A 20,938-nucleotide genomic window follows, 5' to 3' on the forward strand; every position below is an offset into this window, starting at 1 on the left:
GGAACATTCATTTATGCATGAATGAACTCTTGAATTTAGTGATAAGGCCTGTTGTGATTTGGGCTGCAGTGGCATTCATTGTTTAAGAGTTAAACTTTTCCTGAGACTGTTCTTTTTTAGAGCTTGAAGTTTTAATCTGCGGAAATGTAAAAGGAATTCAAATGAGTTTGTAATGTTCATCAGCCTGCCTGAAGAGTTGTTTGTTTGACGTAATGTTTTAAGTTTGTATTTTCAAAAATATAACTCAAAATGATAAATGTTTCCTGTTATAAACTTATTAAAACTAAGAAAATTGTTTTTGTTAAATGCTGTAATAACATTCAGTTAAAAAAAAATAAACTATATTTTTCCAGCAAAATTTCTCTTTGCACGTCATCCAATCTACACAGTGTTACCAACATATCTGTGATAAGCTTTCTGTGGCTTGTTGGGCTCTTCTCTGTTATCGTTCAGTACAAGTTGACACTGTGTCAGAAAGGTGCTGATTTAACTCTATGGTTATTTGTATTATTATATTACTGTAGTTTGTGGTGTTGTTGTGGTTGACTGGAATGCACATGAACATATACAGCATCTAAAATGATTAAGTCATACAAAGTCATACAAAATGCAAATGTGAAGTCATCAACTGCAAGTCGGCCAGTGTACCTCGGTTGAAGTTGAGTTTCAGATGGTAAACACTGTCATACAGTGGGCTGTAACAGCCAATCACACAGCCAGCATCAACAATTTAAATGTCCAGCTAGCTTGGAAGCTCTTGACTTGAGGAATGTTTTGCATCTGTCACTAGTGTACGCAGTTTTACTGATCAAGTAACTTTACACAACTTCAGGTGTATTTACCTTTGCTCTTCTTTGCACTCTCTCTCTCTCTCTCCCTCTGTGAAGGTACATTAGTTGTCAGATCCCGTGTTGTTAATGCTGAACATCCTTACTTACAGAGCAGAAGCCACCAGCCAAATGCAGGCAAAACTGATATCATTAACAAACTTTAATTTTCTAATGTATAGCTCTGCGTTGAGAGCTTCTCTTCATATGAGCCTTTGTCTTTCATCTCTGCTTCATACATTTCTGATGATGAAAGATTAACAGATAACAAATGACCAGTGACAGTGACAAATGACAGCTACTTAAAACTATCATCCAAAATGGGCACCACCTCAGAACTCTCTGCAATTCCCGTTCCCTATTACAGGACTATGTTATTGAAATCCAGAACATTACGCAGGTCTTGATTTCATTGTGTATTCTCACGATATGACTATAAAGCCTTTGCTTTGGTATGAAGCCCCAAATCTCAGAATAGCTCATCATTTGCAGTAATATTGTTTGGCCCAGGGGATTTTTTTTTATTTTGTTGCACCTTGCCTCAAGCCTGTATATTGAGTCGAGGTGTCACTGCAGATAAGTGGTGCAGTTTGTTTCCTCATGCTGCATTTGTTTGTCCCGCATGTACCTCATCTGGATGTTAAGTCTGCTTAACGTAGCAAAGAAACACTGATCCGTGCGGCCCGGCAGTCAGAGCGGATGTGAAGTCCTGCTGTGTCACTTCATCAGCGAGCTGCCCTCCAATAACAACTTCAAAGGTGTGTCGTTAACAGGTGGAAATGTGGGGATGTGAGGGCCGGGGTGGGGACTTTGCTCCCTGCCCTCGCTCCCTGCGGGGATGGGGTGGTGGAATCAGGATTTTGGCTGGCGACGGCGTTGTCCCTTCGAGGGAGTGAGGAGGGAGTGTGATGATCTCAGCTTTAGCCTCAAGACCTCTGATTAGATCTTGGGCTGGAACATAATTTGTCAGTCTGCTGCCTCTCCCTGCTCTGCTGTCTGTGCTCCCACCCTTGTTACTCTCAATTTATATTTACCCATTTTTGTTTGTGTTTCTAATTGTCTGCCTCTCCCTCTCATGCTTCATTTTCCTCATCCCTTTGCTCTCTCTTCCCCTCTTTCTTTCAGTCTCATTCAGGTCTTCTTTGCTCTACATCCTCCACTCCCCGCCCTTACCCTCAATCATTTGCTCACTGGCTTCCTTACTACGCTCAAAGCCAATTTTCAGGACTTGTCAGTGACTCATTCATTCACATGAAAGAGGGAAAAGAGAAGGAGTCTCCCACCATGACTGAGTTTTTAGTCAAGTGTTAAGGGAAGGACACACAAAGAGGAGGAGTGGGAGGGAAGGAGCTGACAGGAGAGGGGAGTGGGAAATGAAGAGAACAGAATAAGGGAAGCAATTGTGATGAAAGACGGAGATAAAGGCTGCGGCTTGTCCTGTTTTCCCCCTGCTGCGGCGTCAGATAGTTTTTCCAAGGTAGCCTCCAACTTAGACGTTGAGTGCTCATATCTGGTTACCACCCGCCGGTCTTAAAGAACTTGTGCTGAGTCCTCAAGTGATAAAAAGCTTACAGCGTCTGCTGTATTGATGGCTGCTCTGTATGAGGAAGAATGCCCGGAAAAAAGAAAGAGCTGTTTTTTTTTTACAATGGGACTTCAAAGCTGTATTTTACATAGGTGGTTTTCAATCTTTGTCCAGCCCAATGAGCGGCTAACCTCCTGACATTTTGCACCTGAGCTTGTACTTGCAACCAGTCTTCAGTCTTTTTCACAGACCTTGCTGTGTTCTCTCTTCAGCTGAGGCAACATGACATTAAGCGCCACTGTAAATATTGGCATTTCAATGTTGCTTTGCAAATTAGTACAAAATAAACTTCTTAATCCGACTTTAACTTTGCAGTTTGCATCTTGTAAACACTGCTTCAAATGTGGGTCATTGGATTGCACTGCTGTGTTTGTCCATTACATCCTTGTTGTTTTCATCTTTTGATAGCTGTTTGTTTTTGACTGTGTAGTTTTTCTGTGATTAGGACTAGGTGATAGGGCAAATAAGTAATATCTTGATACTATTAGGATGTCATGATAATAATATTCTCTAAAATAGCATACCACAATTTCACAAGTAATGCAAACGTATGATGATCAGAAGCTGCAGAATGCAGTGCACTGATGTAGGCCAAACTAGCCAACAGTATATAAAGTATTTAAAATGGTACCAACCTTGAACACAGCAACAGCAATAAAATGCAATATGCACATTAATGCAGCAATGATATTAATCCAAAAACATCCGCTTTATAATAATAAAACACTGACAGGACCATTTTACTGCACAATGACGACTTTAAGTAAATTTTGCTATGATACTTACATACTTTATTATTATTAAGGTTTGGAATGCAGACCTTTTATTTGTAGTGAAGGTAGGGTTTGGGCAATATGGACAAAATCAAATATGTCAATATTTTTGATGGAATACCTCAATATTGTGATATTACTATTTTCTTATGAATCATAACTAACCTTCGGACGTGTGGTGCCAAGACGAAGACCCTTTTAGACCCAGAAACAATATCATCATTTGCTGCAGTGTTTCACTGTGGACATCATCCTATGCCAGTTTGGTAGACATCACCGACCCTATTGCACAGTTCCAAGTGCTAATCACTAGATTGCTATAAAAGCTATAAAAATGCTGTAAATCGATCTCACATGACCTACATTTGCAGTCAGTATGTGCATCTGGGATTTAAGGACCAGTGTGTAGGATCTAGTGGCATCGAGTGAGCTTGCAGATTGCAAACACATCACCTAACACTCCTCTGTGTGTAGGAGAACCTACAGTGGCTGTAAAACTCGCAGAAAACACAAAATTCCCAATCTGGAACCAGTGTTTGCTTTGTTCATTCTGGGCTACTATGGAGACACGGCTGTGTAACATGGTGGACTCCATGTTTGTATTTTGTCGCCCGTATGCATTTTAAATAACGCATCTCTTCATGTATTCTGATGCATAATGCTGCAGATGCACATGCAGCCTGCCACATAGCTTTATTCTTTTCAACAAAACTCAATTTCTACAAAATCCTGCCTTTCTAAAGCACCAATATGCACTTAGGGATTGGTAGCAGGCACGCAGTGTTGTTTGCCAAGACTTGTAGAGTGATGTGACATTTTCCCCAATTCAAACAGTAAAGGAGAAAACAGAATATTTTAATAATAGTTCCCTTTCGCATTTAAAAGTTGTTTTTGACAGGGATGTAGCAGAAGCTTGGGTAGTCCGTAAAATATGTGGAAAAACCCTCCCTTGTCACTCTCTTTTAGTTTCAGTTATTACATTTTAATGAGAAGGATCCTCCTGAAACACCAGCTGCGCTTATTTTTTCTAGAAGTATTTTCACAATATGCAGGAGATGGCTTGTTAAATAACAGATAATGTTTCCTTCTATCCTTTGGTCAGTTGAGAGTACAGAGATGTACCTCTTTATTTACCACTGACTTCTTCTTTTTGGTACATTTTCTTGCTGTAGGAGAACAAGTCAAGGGTAAAGTAATTGGTGAGGCAGATTTGAGGGAAGGCCCTCCTTTCCCCTCTGCATTTAAGAGCTCACCTCTACCTCATAAACCTTCAGCAACCTCCCCCATGCAGAGACAGAGCGTGTAGGACACACTAAAGGTGAATGCCTTTATTTTATCTGCCAAAATAAATATCTCAGCCTTTATTGGTAGACGGGGAGTAGTTCTGTGTGCACAGCCCAAGACCAGAAGGAGGGGATGGAAAGTGGAGCTCGCTTTGACCAATGGAAGGACATGGTTCACAATATAAAGAGAGTTATATTCGCTGCAGCATCACTGAATCCATGAATCAAGTTAATCAGAAGGACACACAATAGTCTTTTGGTGTTTGGTGTAGCAGCTTTGCAGCTTTCATCTGCTTCCACTTAGCAACAGAACAATGGATTATTTTGCTTCAAGTGCCACCCATTGCTTCATCATGCTGCCACAATGATGCTGGAAGTTGTTTTGCCTGTTGATTTCTTTGTGGACTCAGTCATTCATTTCCCCATGTAATCATTTCTATAATTTAAAAGAAAGCATACTCATCAAAAGAACACTTGCATTTATTTTCCGTCCACGCGCCTCCATTTTCTCCTCCTCTTCACTCTTCCTCCTCTTGCACCTCCACATATTTTTCTTGCTTTGCTTTACAGGTTCAACTGTAGTCGCCCCATGTCTTGGATGTCTTTAATTCCTCCTCCTGCTCTCCACAATTCCAACAACATTCTCCCACCTCCCTCCTCCTCCTCGTCCTCCTCCTCCTCCTCCTCCTCCTCCTTTTCCTTGTGTGTTCCTTGTGTGGCTACAATGGCTCTTCTCCTCACAACATCTAATTCTTCTTAGGATGTCAGGAGCTGCAGAGCTCTAAAATAAACATCCTTACTGCAGTCAAGGTAGTAATCACCCTCTCTCTGTCTTTAGCATTGTCTCCCCAAGCCTGTTTTTTTTTTTCTGTTTCTTCTATTTTCCTATATTTCTCTCTCAGTTTGCTTAATTGCAGGATTTCTCTTATCCCTTTATTGTTTTTTAATCAGTTATTTCTGTTTGAATTTTTAGAATATCACCTTCAGCACAAGTGAGTTGAGACAGTCTTATCTCTGGTGGTCTTAATATGTTTTGATTTAATATGTTTATGCCTTTAATAGATAAAGAGTAATGATATGACAGGGAATAATGGGGAATGACAGGGAACATGTGTCATACTCAGTACTCCAACCCCCGTCCACCAAGGGCCTCATTTCTGATCGCTTTTGTAGTCATTTATGAAATTATTTTTAAATGATAAGTGATATCTTTGATGCTCAGTGCTCATGTCTGTGGCATCATGGTTCCGCATTTCCCTGACATCACTTGTAAATCAAATAGTGCTTACTTTCCTCTGCTATTATTCATGGATTTTTGTTTTGCAGACAAACTTTCTCCATTTTTTCAGTTCATCCATGTCAGCTAGTTTGACTCCTATTTATTTTCAACTAAGGTCATGGTAGTGGCTCTGTGAGGCTGTATTTACTGATCGATTCCACCAGGTACAGCTGCACCATGGCCACTGGAGCTGATCACGGAAGCAGCTCTCCACAGAGAATATGTGCCAAGTCTCTATATATATATATATATATATATATATATATATATATATGTATGTATATATATATATATATATATATATATATTATTTTGAAATTTTTACATAAACTAAATAAATAAAATAGGAAGTAATATTAAATAAAATTATAGTAAGATTGCAAAATAAATAAGTAAATAAATAAATGTATTTTTTAAAAAAGCAACACAATCAAATACATCTATTATGTTGTAACATGCTTGTCACTAAAATATCTCAACTATTGTACCTGAACATTAATATCAGCCTACAATGGTCCAGGTCAAAGGTCTCAGTGAATCCACAGTTGATAATGGTAGCTTTTCTATATATTTAATAAAGGGCTGCTAGATCTTTAAAAGGCATCATATTTGTTCTTCAGAACATTGGTGGTCTTCTCCAGGGGCAGAGAGTTCATCATTTCTGATATCCATTTTGATATAGAGAGGGGGGGATTCTGACTTCCAGGTTAATGCAACACATTTTCTGCAAGAGCTGTTTGTTATGTTTCCTAGGAGACAGAGCTCTAGGTCTAATGGGATTTATGTGCCAAGTCTATTTTGTGAGGGATGCCGCATCAAGCTGCACAGACAGGTTGAGCCCAGCAGGAAGTCAGTCACTGGAATGGCATAGCAAATCCAGCAAATTTTCAAAAATAAAAGACACCTGTTCAAACTCTAGATCACAAAAACAGACAAAAAAAAAGTGAGCTAATTATCTAGCTATCAAGGAAAAATCTGAGCAAGTCAACAAAATCAGGCAGGCAAAACCTCTGAAACGTTCCTGGTGGGGCGTGAAGCGGTGTAAAGGACAGATCAAAACCAAGCTGGAGATGTGATGTGCCCAGTGGAATTGAGCCATTTTGCAGAGTGGTGCTAAATGCTAATGTCAGCATGCTAACATGCTCACAATGACAGTGTTAATATGCTCATGGTTAGCAGGTGAAATGTCAACCATGATCACCATTTTAGTTTAGTGGGACTAGCTTATACAGCTTACAGTGATGGAAATTAGTTAATGAGGTAAATGGTTATATTGGCCTGATGATGGCACTAAATGTCAATTCATTATGAAAGTTATTACAGTTAGTCTCCTCTGGAACATCTCTGTCTCTACCAAATACTATAGGAATCCGCCCATTAGTTGTTGAGAGATTTTATTCAAAACTACAAATGTCAACCTCATGGTGATACTAGAGGAAAAGTCACCAAAGTCATCCTGCAGAGGATTTATCCTCTAAAGACCAGACTAAATATCGTAGCAGTCCAGCCAGTCGCTGTTGAGATATTTCCTGACCAAAGTGGTGAATCAACCCTAGAACCACGCTGCCAGCATTTCTACCCTGGATGTGGGGTTGCAGGCACAAGACAAGGCTGCACACATGCATTCATTTCCCTCCTTTTCTGTGGTCCTTTGCTACTGTCCCCTCTCTCCAAACCTCCAAATGGATTCTATTTTCTGCCTAATTGGGCAAATGTTTTGGCCCACAATGATCTGTGAAGAGCGAGGGGGATGACATGAGGCTCTGCTGGCTTTGCATCGGTTTGACTTGGCTCACTCTGTTCTTATGCTCGCTCATTTTCCTCCTCCCCCTAAAAACACACATACACACACCGTTAAAGACATCCTGGTACCTCTCATGTCTCCCTGGGGCTTTTTTGATGGTTCAAATCATAGCTTTGTGATGAAACACACAGTATTTTCTGTAATTTGTTGTAGGTATCGTTGTTGCTTCTTCCTGGTTCTGATCAACACCTTCAACCAGTGTAAAATGCCTTTTAAGTCAACGTCATCTTCCTCCAATCATCAGTCAGTTTGGCAGTATTGTACGTTGGTCAAAGAAGATGTCAGACATCTTGTGCCAGTTTCTTGCCTAGTCTTCCAACAGTGAAGTGAGCAAGAGGGCTCTCTGTGTGGATCTCCTGTGGTGCTGGAAATGGGTTTGCACATAGTTTCTTCTCTTTTTTGCCACAGTGGGAACACCTACAGTTAGCCTGGCTGTCAGATAGGCGAACCACAGACCAGGGTCTTCTCAGAGAAATACAGCAGCGAGAGAGACATCATTATCATCCACACTTTCTACAATTCTCAGCTGTGGCTCACGACTGCTCCTTGTTCCACCTGCTCGTTGGAATACCCTCAGGCTAAAGATCCAGTTGAATGTCAAGCAAAGAAAAAGCTGCAATTATCTGTTCACAGACTTCCGGTTTCAGATCTTTACTTGTGAAGTTATTTCACGATACGCAAGTACACTTTTCTTTGGGAAGACGTCGTGTTGTGTGCTTCATGTGGGTTTCTACCAGGTGCTGGAACATTTTCACACATTTCACACATGCAATTAGTGACTTTGAATCATGCATCATTGTGGATGTGTGCACGTAGACCTCAGATCAGCATGCAGTTGCTGAGGTGCTTGCTAATGGGCGTCTGAATGAATAAATGAAAGCACATGCTAGCCCTTGTTACATCTGGGCGGGCTGGTAAAACACAGAGCACAGCTTTTACTATAGTGTCACTATCCAGGCTTAGATAATGTAATTTGATGACTGTTATCTGACATCAATTATTGAAATGAATTATCACCCACGTGTATAGAAGATACCACATACACACAACATGGGAATTTCTTTCTTATTTTGTTCATTTGCTGTTGGCTATTTTATTTTCTCCAGTCTTTATTATTTCTATAGCCTTAGCTAAAAGTGAGCATCTTGTTCTCCCCCAGTGCCATTCTGTTTTAAATGTTAAGATTGAACTATAGGAATTATTCCAATTAATTGAAGGGAGCTTCCCAAAAAAAGCTCAGCCTCAATATTTCAAGACACATCAGAGAACAGATAACAGATATTCACAGTTTCTGTAATGAAAGTTCTGTTGTATGTATAAAATAAAAATAAAAACATTTTGATCCTTCTTCAGAGATAGAAAATCATGACAGTACAAAATCAAAAGTGCTTATTTGTAACATTTTGTGCTGCAGTTTGACTTTTGAAAGAATAGTTGGGCCTTATTCGGGAATAACTTGTATTTGTTCTTAATGGCACATACAAGTAATTTGAGAGAACTTGCTGCATTCATAGATTTTCTTGTACTCTGACTTCTTTCTTAAGCACAAATTCAGTTCATAAGTGGTTCAGACCTATTGTGCAAGTCATCAACAGATAGTCTGCCTTTCTTCACAAGATGAAAAAAAAAAAACTAATTTGACTTAAAAATTAAATAATAAATAAGGCCTTAATCTGAATGAACTTGGAGTTTAACAGATTTGTAATGTGTAAGTCAGGGGCACCTTTCAAAGTTAACTCCAAACAAATAGGGGGAACACACCCTCCGAGACGACAGAGAATACTGTCACAAGATGATTTACAGTTGCCCCAACCAGAATCTGACCCCAGGGGCAATAAAGACTGCAGGTGGGGATAGGAGAGCCAGAAAATTTTCTTAAGGATTTATTTACAACCAACCAGAGTTAGTGACTTTTGAGGAGTTGAAAAACACTGTGTGATGAATTTTATTTTGAAATGAATTTTGTTTTACAATGAGTTAACAAGCAAGAAAAGAAAAAAAAAAAACATGGTTCATCATGGACAATAGGTGTAAGAATATTTCCTTTCTTGACATTTTGTAAATTAGTTAATTTGCTACACTATAAAAGCTAAGAGAGCTTGGAAAATAGCAAAGGAGCTGCTCGCATATATCGAGGTCCCTACGAGGGGATTGTAGGTGCAGAGTGGTATTACCAGAGAGGACGGGCCGGGACTAGCTGGTTAGCATGTTAACTTCAGTAGATATCCCTGCAACACAACACAAAGACGTCTTTGACATAATATCAAAATGGTAACGTTCTCACAGTCTGTTGATAGTATTAGTTCATTTTTTGAATGAATTTCTGGCCATGTGTTACACATTGATCCTTTAAAATGATACCCTGCATCATGGACTAACCAGTTTGCTTTAGTAAGATGTTTTATAGCATCTGACTTCATGTCAAACAGTTCCATCTTTACCCCTGTCACAGTACAGCTGTCGTTGTATTATTAACATTTTCAAATTGTTTTGGGTCCCCTAGCATGAGTACTGACACTGCTTAATTAATGTTGTTTTTGTCTGCTGATTTCCAACAAAAGGATTTCCACGGTGTGAAGTTCCTCTTTTTACTCTTGGGTGACACCTTTGTGAATGATACTTTCCCGCAAAACGAAGCGGAGCGACTGATCAAATCTTATGAACATGCATCTGCTCGTGAACATGTGGTCTTAATTAAGGTCGTGTAGTTAAGAGAGTTTAATGAATCTGACTTTCATCACCTGTTCAAGCAAACCTCACAGGAAAAAGTTACACCATGTTTATGCAGTGGGCATTTCAGCTGTATTTTTTTTTTCAGTCACCTGCTTCGTGCTTGTGTGATATGTTAAATGCTTTCCTTCTTGAATCAATCCAGCTGTCAACACATGCCACAATTTATTCACCATGTGAGTGTGTAAACGCAACCTGAAGCATATTTTTTCATGTATAACCAGGAGTGAAATTAGGCCTGTCTGGTGCGGTACTGCATACCACTAAAAGAATCAGTGCAGTACCTGGAAGAGGGAGAGGGAGAGAGCAACTGCCTGCCAAAAGCCACGTAGAGCAGCCCCTCACAAATGCATTTCAGACAAGAAAACACATCTGATAACGTTAGGTCAACATAAACAGCAGTTTTGTTATTGCTTCTAAATTGTTCCACTGTGTTTGTGCCCAGCACAGTCGTGTGGGTTTTTAAATCCGTGCTGGAAGGAACCAAAACCGCTCAGTTACTGCTGGCGAACGTCAACTTCTGCTGCAGCTGACTGTCTGATATCGAGGCAGTGGGGTTTTGGCAGACAGTTTTTTTTTCTTACAAAAATCTCCCAAGTAAAATAATAAACAAAATACTATGATGTTTCATGATATCCAGTTTTATCCCAACAAAGCTATGTGACTGTCTCGGCCTGCTGTGTTAATACTGGCATAATAACAGCATAACGGTATTAACGCTGTGCATCTTTATTTCCTAAACACACACTGTGCCTGGAAGGGTGCGTTTGAGTTATTGTTCCCGCACTTTTGATTTATTCACACCCAGACCAACACCAAAGTGTTTCCTTTGACAGCAAGAAAGTCATCTTCCATTTAAATGTGTACACAAGATACATCTTGAGACATTTTACTGATCATCACCCTTCTTTCATTTATGTGTTCTGAAAATCCAAAGACAGAGGCTTGTAAACAGTTCAACTGTTGTTGTTTAATTTAGTTTGATTTTTTTTTTTTTTAACAAAAGAAATGATTTTGAATGTTTTGCCAACATTCAGAAATCATTCTGTGCCACTTGCATCATTTATAGAAATCGTTTGCTATACATGATGTTCTTTCTACACCATACAGGCGTTAAAATTGAATGCGTAGGTTCAGGGACGCGTGAAGCTGGGGGCGGTATAAGAACAATATGAGGAGATAAAGGTTGGAGTCATTGGACCAGCAAGAACTTCAGTCTACTTTCACCTCTGTGTATAACAGCAGTGATTCTGTGTTAGCCTGCTATATAGACATGGTGTAACAGAGATTTAGGTTAGATAACAATTCTTGCATGACGCCCATTGAGACCCATTGTTGGCGTGAATGTAATGCATATGACGGGTCTGTGTAACAGCTGCAGTCTATACATTTTGACAGCTAAGTCTTTTGGTGATGTACTCTGTACTTCTGGGCCCATTTGTCTTATTCCTGTGAATTCCTTCTCAGTCTCAGTTCTCTTTTAGACTCCTTTCTCTGCAGTGCTGTTATGTATCATAGAGAGAGAAGTCCAACTTTCTGCACCTACATTAGTCTCAGCAGACAAAAAATGCTGTGCATTTACTGTACAAGAAAATGTAGTGTTACGACTTAAGAGCAGCATCCTCTTTTTCTTGACCTTTCACTTTGTTACAATATGGCCTGAAGCTGAATTCATTGAGTTTGTACCTGAAGTAGGTGAGTCAGTTTTGTGGGAAAAGTCAGTATACTGAAGAGGAATTGCTGCACTTCTCTGCTAAAAGAAACCCCTTTCTCAGCATGATAAATTGCTGATTCTTCACTAACCAAAGGTGGATTTTCCTTCTTATATCGACTCATTGAGGTTATATTTTCATCATGGTATTATTATGCTTTCTCAGATATTCTCATTTAAATACTGACAATAGGACTGTGTCCATCACCGTCGAGCTTTCAAGAACAGCCAAAAACCCATCAACCCTTTTCCATGAGGTCTCTCTGAACCGTGATTAGAGGCCCCGTCGCCGTTTGAAGACGGCTTTTATTGGAGATATCAAAGCGCCGGTGCCTCAAATATTCAAGGATGCTGCAGTTTGGATGTTGCCAAGATTTTTGTCAGAGATAATGAAAGACTATTTGTGATTAGTCAGGAGGAGGGAGCTGGTAGCTGCGTGCAGAGGCTAATGTGTTACCATAAATAAGTATGCCAATGAGACGGTGTAAAGTGGATTAAGCCCGCTGTGCTAATGCTTCCATATGTGTGGAGCCATTTCATGTCTGAAAAACTACAGACTCTGTGGGGCTGAGTCTATCATCACATCTTTGTTAATAAAGCTCTTAATGTGTATCCAAACCCAAGGGGCTACATGTGGCTATGTAAGATGTAGTACAGACAGTAAGGACTTGTTACCATATGGTCCCACTTGTATGAATCTGTGAAGAAGGTTATGTTCAGTAAGGATTATGTGCAACTCCAACTCCAAAAAAGTTGAGATGCTTTATAAAGTGTAAATAATAAGAGAACACACTGATTTGTAAGTCCTGATTCATACATTATTCAATTGAATAATGTGTGAATACAAGATATTTAATGTTTAAACTGATAAACGTCATTGATTTTTGTTAATATATGCATGTTATGAATTTGATGCCAGAAACAGGTTCCAAAAATGTTGGGACAAAGGCACCAAAAGACAGAGAAAGTCGTGGAATGCTTAAAAAAAATTTTTGGACATTCCACAGTTTAACAGGGGTCTCTAATTAGTTACAGGTGACAGTATCATGAATGGATATGAAAGGGACCTCCTCAAAAGGCTCTGTTGTTCCCAAGCACGGATGGGGTGAGGTTCACCACAAAAATGTTTAAGAACTTTTCTCAAAGCACACTTGCAAGGAATTTGGGGATTTCACCATCTGAAATCCATAATACTGTTAAAAGATTCAGGGAATCCTGAGAAATCTCTGTACATAATGGGCAAGGCCGAAAAATCAACATTGAAAGCCCGTGACTCTTGACTCCTAAGGCGGCACTGCATTAAAAACCATCATGTTCAAATAAAGGATATTACTACATGGGCTCGGGAAAACCGTTGTCAGTAGATACAGTTGGTCACTCCATCTACAAATGCAAGTTAAGTCTCTACCGTAAAATGTGAAAACCAGTACATCAACAACGTCCAATTAGGCTGCTGACTGCACGTGGCACGTGGATTGCACTTGAAAATTTGTCTGGAAAGGTACCATAGGTAATTTGTCATGCTGGTGAGGGCTCTGTGTTCCACAGGGTATTTCAACACACCATATGGAATATTTAAATGCACAGACCTTGTTTTCCTGCGGTGAACATTCGCGTATAGAAATGCACCATGTAAAACATAACCCTCGACTTAATGCTGCAGATATTGTTCAGTCCAGGCCTCTCTTTCACTTTGATGTGGCCTGTTTTCACAATGATGGAGTGATCAAGTCAAGCATGTAGATGTGGATGTGTGGAAGCTCAAACTTTCAATTTTTTTGTACAGTTGTACAGTTTGTACAGTGTCACTCATTTGGTGACATGTTTTCTGTCAATTTTTTGGTTATCTGTTTTTTCATATTAGACCTTAAAATACTTTCATACACAGAACTCCAAAATAAAGCCAAAGAAGCCGTGATTTGTCCTGAATAAGGCATAATGGCCCAGTTTACTCGGCTATAGACGAAGCTGGAAGATAGCAAAACACACATACACACACAACAAGACCACATTGAGTCAGTCCTTCTCTTAACTTGCAAAAAAGAAGTGGGTAAAAACTTAGATGTTCTTCTGTAGGTCAGACATAAAGTGCTGAGATGACAAGTCTTCAGTCCATTAGCGGCCTTGTCTGCTCCCATCTTGTCAACCACCACTGTCATTTACTGGATTCGGGTCTTTCCTTTAGTGCAGCCTCTCTCCATTCAGTATACAGCAGGGGTTTTCAAACTCTGTCACTATGAACTCCCACAGACAAAATAGACAACTGCATACATTTTGGCAAATTGGCATCATTAAAAGTTTGCCGACTTAGCTAGTAACACCTCCTCCACTAGATTACTTTGATAATGAAGAAATCCTAAAAATATAATGATTCTCATGCTATGCATTTGACCTTTATCTTTGCTGGGCATCAGAAATAATAACCTCAGGAGTAAGCCGGACTGAATCTAAATTACCCAGTGTTGTGTCCATGTGTTTTTGGCTTCTGTTGAGTTATGACAATGGCAAGAAGTAGCCTAAAGGAACAATTCACCCCCAAATCAAAAATACATTTTTTTCCTCTGGGCCGTAGTGCTATTGATCCATCTAGATAGTTTTAGTGTCAGTTGCTGAGTTTGAAAGATATCGACCGTAGAGATCTCTGCCTTCTCTCAAATATAATGGAAATAGGTGGCTTGTAGTGCTCAAAGTGCCAAAACATAAGAAAACTCAAAAGCAATGTCTGTCCAGAAATCATGACCCAGTTACTTAAGATAACAGAACAATAGAACTTTTTGAGACCACAATCACAAACCACATCACCACACAGAAGAAAGTGTGTAGTGTTTTTCTTTCTTTTTATGAAATTACACCTGTCAACAATATCAGTGGATATAAGTAAGGAAGTGTGCGTCTACTTATGGATGATAGGTTACAGCACTGATATCATTACAACACCAACAGCACTGTGCTGTCACAAGCACAAGCCTCTCATAAATGAATAGATGCACACTTCTGTCTGCACACTAAAATGGTTGTTGGGTGTAGTTTGGTAAAAAGACACATAGTTCCTACATGAAACTCCTCAACAACAAGGTCTGTGGATTATCTTAAGTAACCAGGTCATTGATTTTTGATTTTGGGCCGTCCCTTTAAGTATATTCATTACCTTGATGAGATTTGTGGCACATTGCTGACCATGTTGATAAATCAGCAAAAAGAGAGCACACCAAACTTCAATAACTAACTTCTCATCTTGCACCTGTAGCTTACATTTCAAAAAGGGTTTTCTTCTTAATTCAAGGACATGATTAGATTTCTCTCATCTTTAATTCTGCTTTACATCACAAAGTAGTCTTCATTCAGGATGTACAGTGTGTGTTTGTACCATTGTATAGAGCTGGTATTCCCCTTGTGTATATTATTCCACTATTCTGTGGTTCTACTGTAGATAAATTGAGTGTTACTTGATAAAGACACACAGAAACAAGCACAGGATTAGAAAAAAACATTCATGGTATTCTTTCTCATCTCCCACTTACTCAGTAGATGTCTATTTAATGATGGTACATGCTTTTGGATCATTTATGTGACTATACTGTGAAGTGTCATTTTCTGAGGTCTTTTTATAACATTAGCGATGTCTAGACATGTCTGTCACTAATGCTGAAATATTAAAAGCGAGACATTTAGGACAGCTAACAAAGCTTCAGCTGTCAGTCTCCTCTTAATGGCTGTCTAAAATGTCACATTTTTTCATGTTTGCCATGTAACCCAGACTGCACATGCTGACAAAAGATCACTCGGTAAAGGAGCAGTTATCTCAAAACAAACAAAAAAAGCTATTCACTTGCCCCTGTGTCCATCAAAATGTCTCTCAGGTTGACATGAAGACAAAACTCAGGAAAAGTTCCTGCACTGTAGCTTTGACAGTTTGTTGTCTGCACTTCTGAAAAGGGCGTTAAATGACATCAAGTGTCTTTCAAGAAGTGTAATTCAAGTGCTTCAAAGCCAAATAAGGTGTCTCAGCCCCACATGACTTTATTTATCTCAGACCAGTCACTCATGTAGAATGGTTGCTTCTTTTTTTAGCCAGTGTGGCTCTAGGGGTGGCAGTCCCTGTCAGTCCACCACTTTGGTCCAGACTGGAATATGTCAACAACTATTGGATGGATTGCCTTTATTTTTTTGCAGACATACACCGTCTCAAGTGGCTAATCCTAAGGACTTGAGCGATCCTCTGACTTTTCCTTTAGAGTCAAGTTTTTCACATATCGAGTGTCACATCAGCTCTCAATGGGTGGTGATACTGTGGAAGTATGAGGCACTGGGGCTGTTGATGCAAGCAATCTGATCCTTGTATAACTACAGTTTTAGCCGTGTCTGTATTCTCAGCACAAAGTCAAACATGTTTGTTGGGTATTAAACTCTACCAGGGCTGCCCCTTGTCTCTGATCCTGTTTGTGATATTCACAGATCTCAAGGCGCAGCCAGGGTGAGGAGAGTGTCTGTTTTAGGAACCTCAGAAGTGTGTTTTCTTCTTTGCGGATGATGTGCTTCTGTTGGCTTCCTCAGTCCAGCCATGGTTCTCTGCCGGAAAAGTGTGGATTTCTGCGAGTGAGTTGCTGCTCCAAGCAAAGGAGCTGAGGGATCTCGGGATCTTGTTTGCGAGTGGGATGGAGCATAAAATCAACAGGCGGCTTGGTGTGGTGTCAGCAGTCATGCGGGCCTTGTACTGGACCATCATGGTGAAGAGGGACCTGGGCTGGAAGTCAAAACTCAAATTACCAGTTAGTCTACATTGACCCTCGCCTATGGTCATGAGCTTTGGGTTGTGATCGAAAGAATGAGAATGTGGATACAAGCGGTCGAAATGAGTTGTCTTTGTTTGGTGGCTGGGTTCAGCTTTAGAGATAGGGTAGGGAGCTTGGATATCCAGAGGATCTCGGAGTAGAACCACGGTGCCTTCAAATCGAAAGGAGCCAGCTGATGCAGTTCGGACACCTGCAGCAGTCTCACTCAAGACAGTACCAGTTTCAAAAAAGATTGCCCCAATTAAACACTTAGACACAAAAACACGGAAAAATAGGGTCCAGGTTGAAAACTACCAAAGTTACCCTTTCAGGTTCTCCTTTTGTTCAGCAGCTGCTGTTGTGGCATGTTGGAGTGACGCACTTCAGCCCATTCAATCTATTCTTATTTCTTGGCTTTCTGTGTTTTCTTTCTTCCTTTTTGATGATGATGGAGCAGTAATTGCCACCACAGATGCTTTCAGGACTGTGTGTGCTTGGAGGGGAACATGCAGTTCAACATTATAGCACAGTTTTGACATTCTTGCCTTTTGTTTACTTTATATTCGCCTGGTAGGGGGGAGCTAAGCCTAGATACTTTTGGTCGATTTTCAAATCAATTTCTGTTTTCATGTACCTGAATCAAGGCTATATTTTTTGTGGTTGGGCATTTTGAAATTGAATTCTCAAAAGCTGTTCTGCTCTCTTCTTTTGTCTGTGTTCCTCTGTTTTCTACTGTGAAAATGGAACCCATCTCCCGCTCCTTTTTCTCCTTCTCTTTCTTGTAATAGGCTCATATTTCCCTCTCTCTGCACTCTCTCTATCTTCCATGAGTCTGAATAAAGCAGCTAATGGTGCATGGAAATGGAGGCAGCACAGTCATGCCTATAGACAGACTCTTTCTCTGTTATGTGTTGCAGCATGTAAGTGAAAATACACATTTACAAGGCTGAGAGGAAGCCATTCTTTTCCCCCCATCTTGTTTATTTACAGTATTGTAAGATACTGTAAAGGCTTAATGACAAAAATGTAACCTCCAAAAAAGAATTACAGCCTGCTATAAGTATTTTTTTTTTCTTTTTTATCTTTCAGAATATATGACAACTTAGTCCCGGATTAGTTAGCCTGTATTCTGGTTTACTGGAATAACTCAGCATACAGGCACTCGCTTTGTCTCTACAGTACTGCATTTAAGTAAAGATCTGAGGACTTTGAGGACTACTGTTGCTTGTCATGATGATCGTGATGATGATGTTGTCTCTACCTGTCCTCAGGTGTACATCCGTATCCTGGACAACGAGTGGAATGTGTACCGGCGTTACACTGAGTTCAGGGAGCTCCACAACCACCTGAGAACCCAGTTTCCACAGGTGGACGCCTTCAACTTCCCACCCAAGAAAGCCATAGGGAACAAGGTGAGCTACAGTTGCTGTGCCTTTATTACATTAGTAGAAGTTGAAAAGGCAAAAAAAAATTCCTGGTTTGTAAAACAGCTAATGTGCTTAATAGGAGATGGAAACACTTTTTCTGAATAACCTCTGATGTAGCAAATATTTGACTTATATGACCGATAAGATTTTTTTTCAGTGGTGCGTTTACCACTGAGATTCTTAATATTTTTTTAAACAATGGGTCCTTGATTTCAGACAGAGGTTAGAACAAATTAATCATTTCAAGCCATCAACTGGTGATTGTTTTTGCTGGCATAAGAACTGTTGTGAATATGCATCTGCTGTAGCTAGCTAGCTAAGTTAGCTAATATAAATAATAATAAGCTCCATTAGTTGGTTGAAAATATCCTGCTGGCTTTTTAATGTTTACAACTGGATTTTCTAAAATGAGAATCTTGTAAAAGTCTTAATTGTGCACTCGGTGGCTACATACATGATACTGTGCTAAAAGACTGAGGCTAAAGAGAGCTAAAAAGTCATCGTCCTCATTTCCTCATCCTCAAGTTGATGATCCATGCAGAAGATATGGATATAAAGAAACAGCATTGTTCTTGTTTTTGTTCAGTGTAACATTATTCGACTGTGGTTACTGATCCAGGGCTGCTTCCACCCAGTGATGAAAGACTACAGAGTGCATGTGCTGCCATGAATAGGGTTTTTTGGTAACGTAAGCCATAACTCTCCAAAGTAATGTAGTTTGCTAATGAAATGCCTCTTGGACTTGGAAATAACACTGTTTCAATAGTAAGCTCATATGCCAGAGTAGATGTTGAATGCGTATTCATTTTTTTGTTTTGTTTTTGAAAAAGAAGACACCACCCATCAAACTCTTTGTGGTTTGGCATGGGGAGAAATCTAAAGCTTGACAGATTGACTGTGTCTAGTTATGGTTGCTAAGCTCTGAGAGGACAATTGTTGGCTATTCAGGGGAGGGGTGTAGTGAACACTTGCTTTTCACCAGTTATAAAAATGTATAAACCCTGTTGAGCCAGTAAAGGGGGATTAGCACTTTAGCCATATTTTTTTATTTTGCTGACAGACACATCCAACCTCACTCTTCATCTATAGGAGACAATCACCGCTCTAGGTCCTTGTGACACACATACCTCTCAGTTACTCACATCCTTCTCTCTCTCCTCCTCACCCCACTCTTCGCTCCACCGTTTTCATCCTGTTCTCTCCTTTCTCCCTCCAACGTTTTGGAGATAATGTGGCTCTGACCCCGATTCTCTGGCTGGTGGGATTTGACGCTGCCATAGCCAAAAGCTGTGGTCCGACTCCCCACCTTCAAAGACACTGCGCGTTCACGGCTGGAAACTGGACTGAACGCTCAGTTGCAGGAGCTGCAAATGTGAGAATGTGTTGAGTGTCCGTGTGTGTGTGGGTCTGCATGACCGTATGGGATCATGAGGGAGTGCAAGTGTCTGTCAAAGGCCTAGACAGTCTGTGTCATTGTGTCCTGGAAAGCTCTCTAAAAGCCCATTACTCTGCAGGTTTGTGTGAATTATTGGTTTTCAACATCTCCAGGAAGTCAGTGGTGGCTGCAGAGGAAGCAGCCCTGGCTTTGTTACTCTGACCACATATTAAAGCAGGGACACCACGCACTGCTGGAAAAACCAACACACACTGAAACGTTGCCTTGAATGTCCTGTAAAGACCAAACATTTTTTCCCAGTGGCTGAAGTTTCACCTTGCTACGGTGATGCAAAGGTATACTCAGGGTTAGGTCAGTACATTGTTATAATACTGTTGTGGCGCAGTGACATAAATAAAAGATGGACGCCATGTGAAACATGAAAAAACAATTACCGTTGCTCACAAATTTCAGATACATTTGCAAGACCTACAGTGATATTTAGAATTCTTTCATGTCCCTGTACTTTCAGGTTAAAAAAGGTCTGCAATTATAAAATGAACAGAAAGGAAAAAAGAAATTTGTCTTGTGTTGCAAACAGCAGCCTGTATGCTGCAAAAATCTTTGACCTTGCACATACATTTTACGTCTGTTGTTTGTACAATTGTCTCTGTTGAGCTACATCTTGTTTATCCTTATGTCTTTGTCCACTATTGTTCAGTTGTCTTCTAGTGTGTGAGAACAAATTCACCAGGTCAGATCCCTTTTGGATCTAGAAACTCTGCTTATTAATACTGCCTGGACAAAAAACACGGTTTTCCCAGAGGTCTGGTCCACTTGTGCACAAATTGGGGGGGAAATTCTCCTGAAAGTGATGTTGTAGTAACCATCTAAAGATGAACGTTTAGAAAATTAATTTAACGTCAGCCATGCATGTTACAGCTCTGCAACCTTCAACTAAGCGTAGACTAGGTTGAGGAGAATCTTTAATACACCACAAACTAGTGGATATTATAAAGTCCTTCAAGCTGTAAAATTAATTAAATTTAATATTTTTTTTCACATTTCTAAAATGAGCTGCTCCAGCAACAGAAGTTTTGGAGTAACTTGCCAACAAAAAAACAGAGCTTGAGGCCTTCGGGCCAGACTGAAATGAAATGAGGGAGCAGGTGGAAGGCTTTACAGCTTAAAGATTTGATAAGTACCAGATTGGTGAAGTATGTGTGTGTATGTTTAATGTGTACGTGCATGCAAAACATTCATTTCACCGTGAAAGCTGAAGCTGCACCACATAAAAGAGCAATTATACCGTGTGCATGTGTGTTAGAGAGAGGCATGGCTGTATGTGTCTCTGTGTGTGTGTGTGTGTGTG

The 20,938-nt window shown here is 40.0% G+C and overlaps 1 protein-coding gene across 1 annotated transcript in view; it reads left to right on the forward strand.

Moving 5' to 3' along the window:
• The window catches only part of snx29 (sorting nexin 29), a 172,919-nt gene that overhangs the window by 126,572 nt on the left and 25,409 nt on the right, over window positions 1-20,938 (forward strand). Inside the window, exon 19 of the mRNA XM_084740643.1 lies at window positions 18,036-18,176. Coding sequence (XP_084596769.1) covers window positions 18,036-18,176 — 141 coding nt within the window. The remainder of the gene's footprint in view (window positions 1-18,035; window positions 18,177-20,938) is intronic.

The sequence above is a fragment of the Lutjanus erythropterus genome, chromosome 17 (assembly GCF_056507025.1).
Source record: "Lutjanus erythropterus isolate fLutEry1 chromosome 17, fLutEry1.hap2, whole genome shotgun sequence".
Classification (NCBI taxonomy): domain Eukaryota; kingdom Metazoa; phylum Chordata; class Actinopteri; order Lutjaniformes; family Lutjanidae; genus Lutjanus; species Lutjanus erythropterus.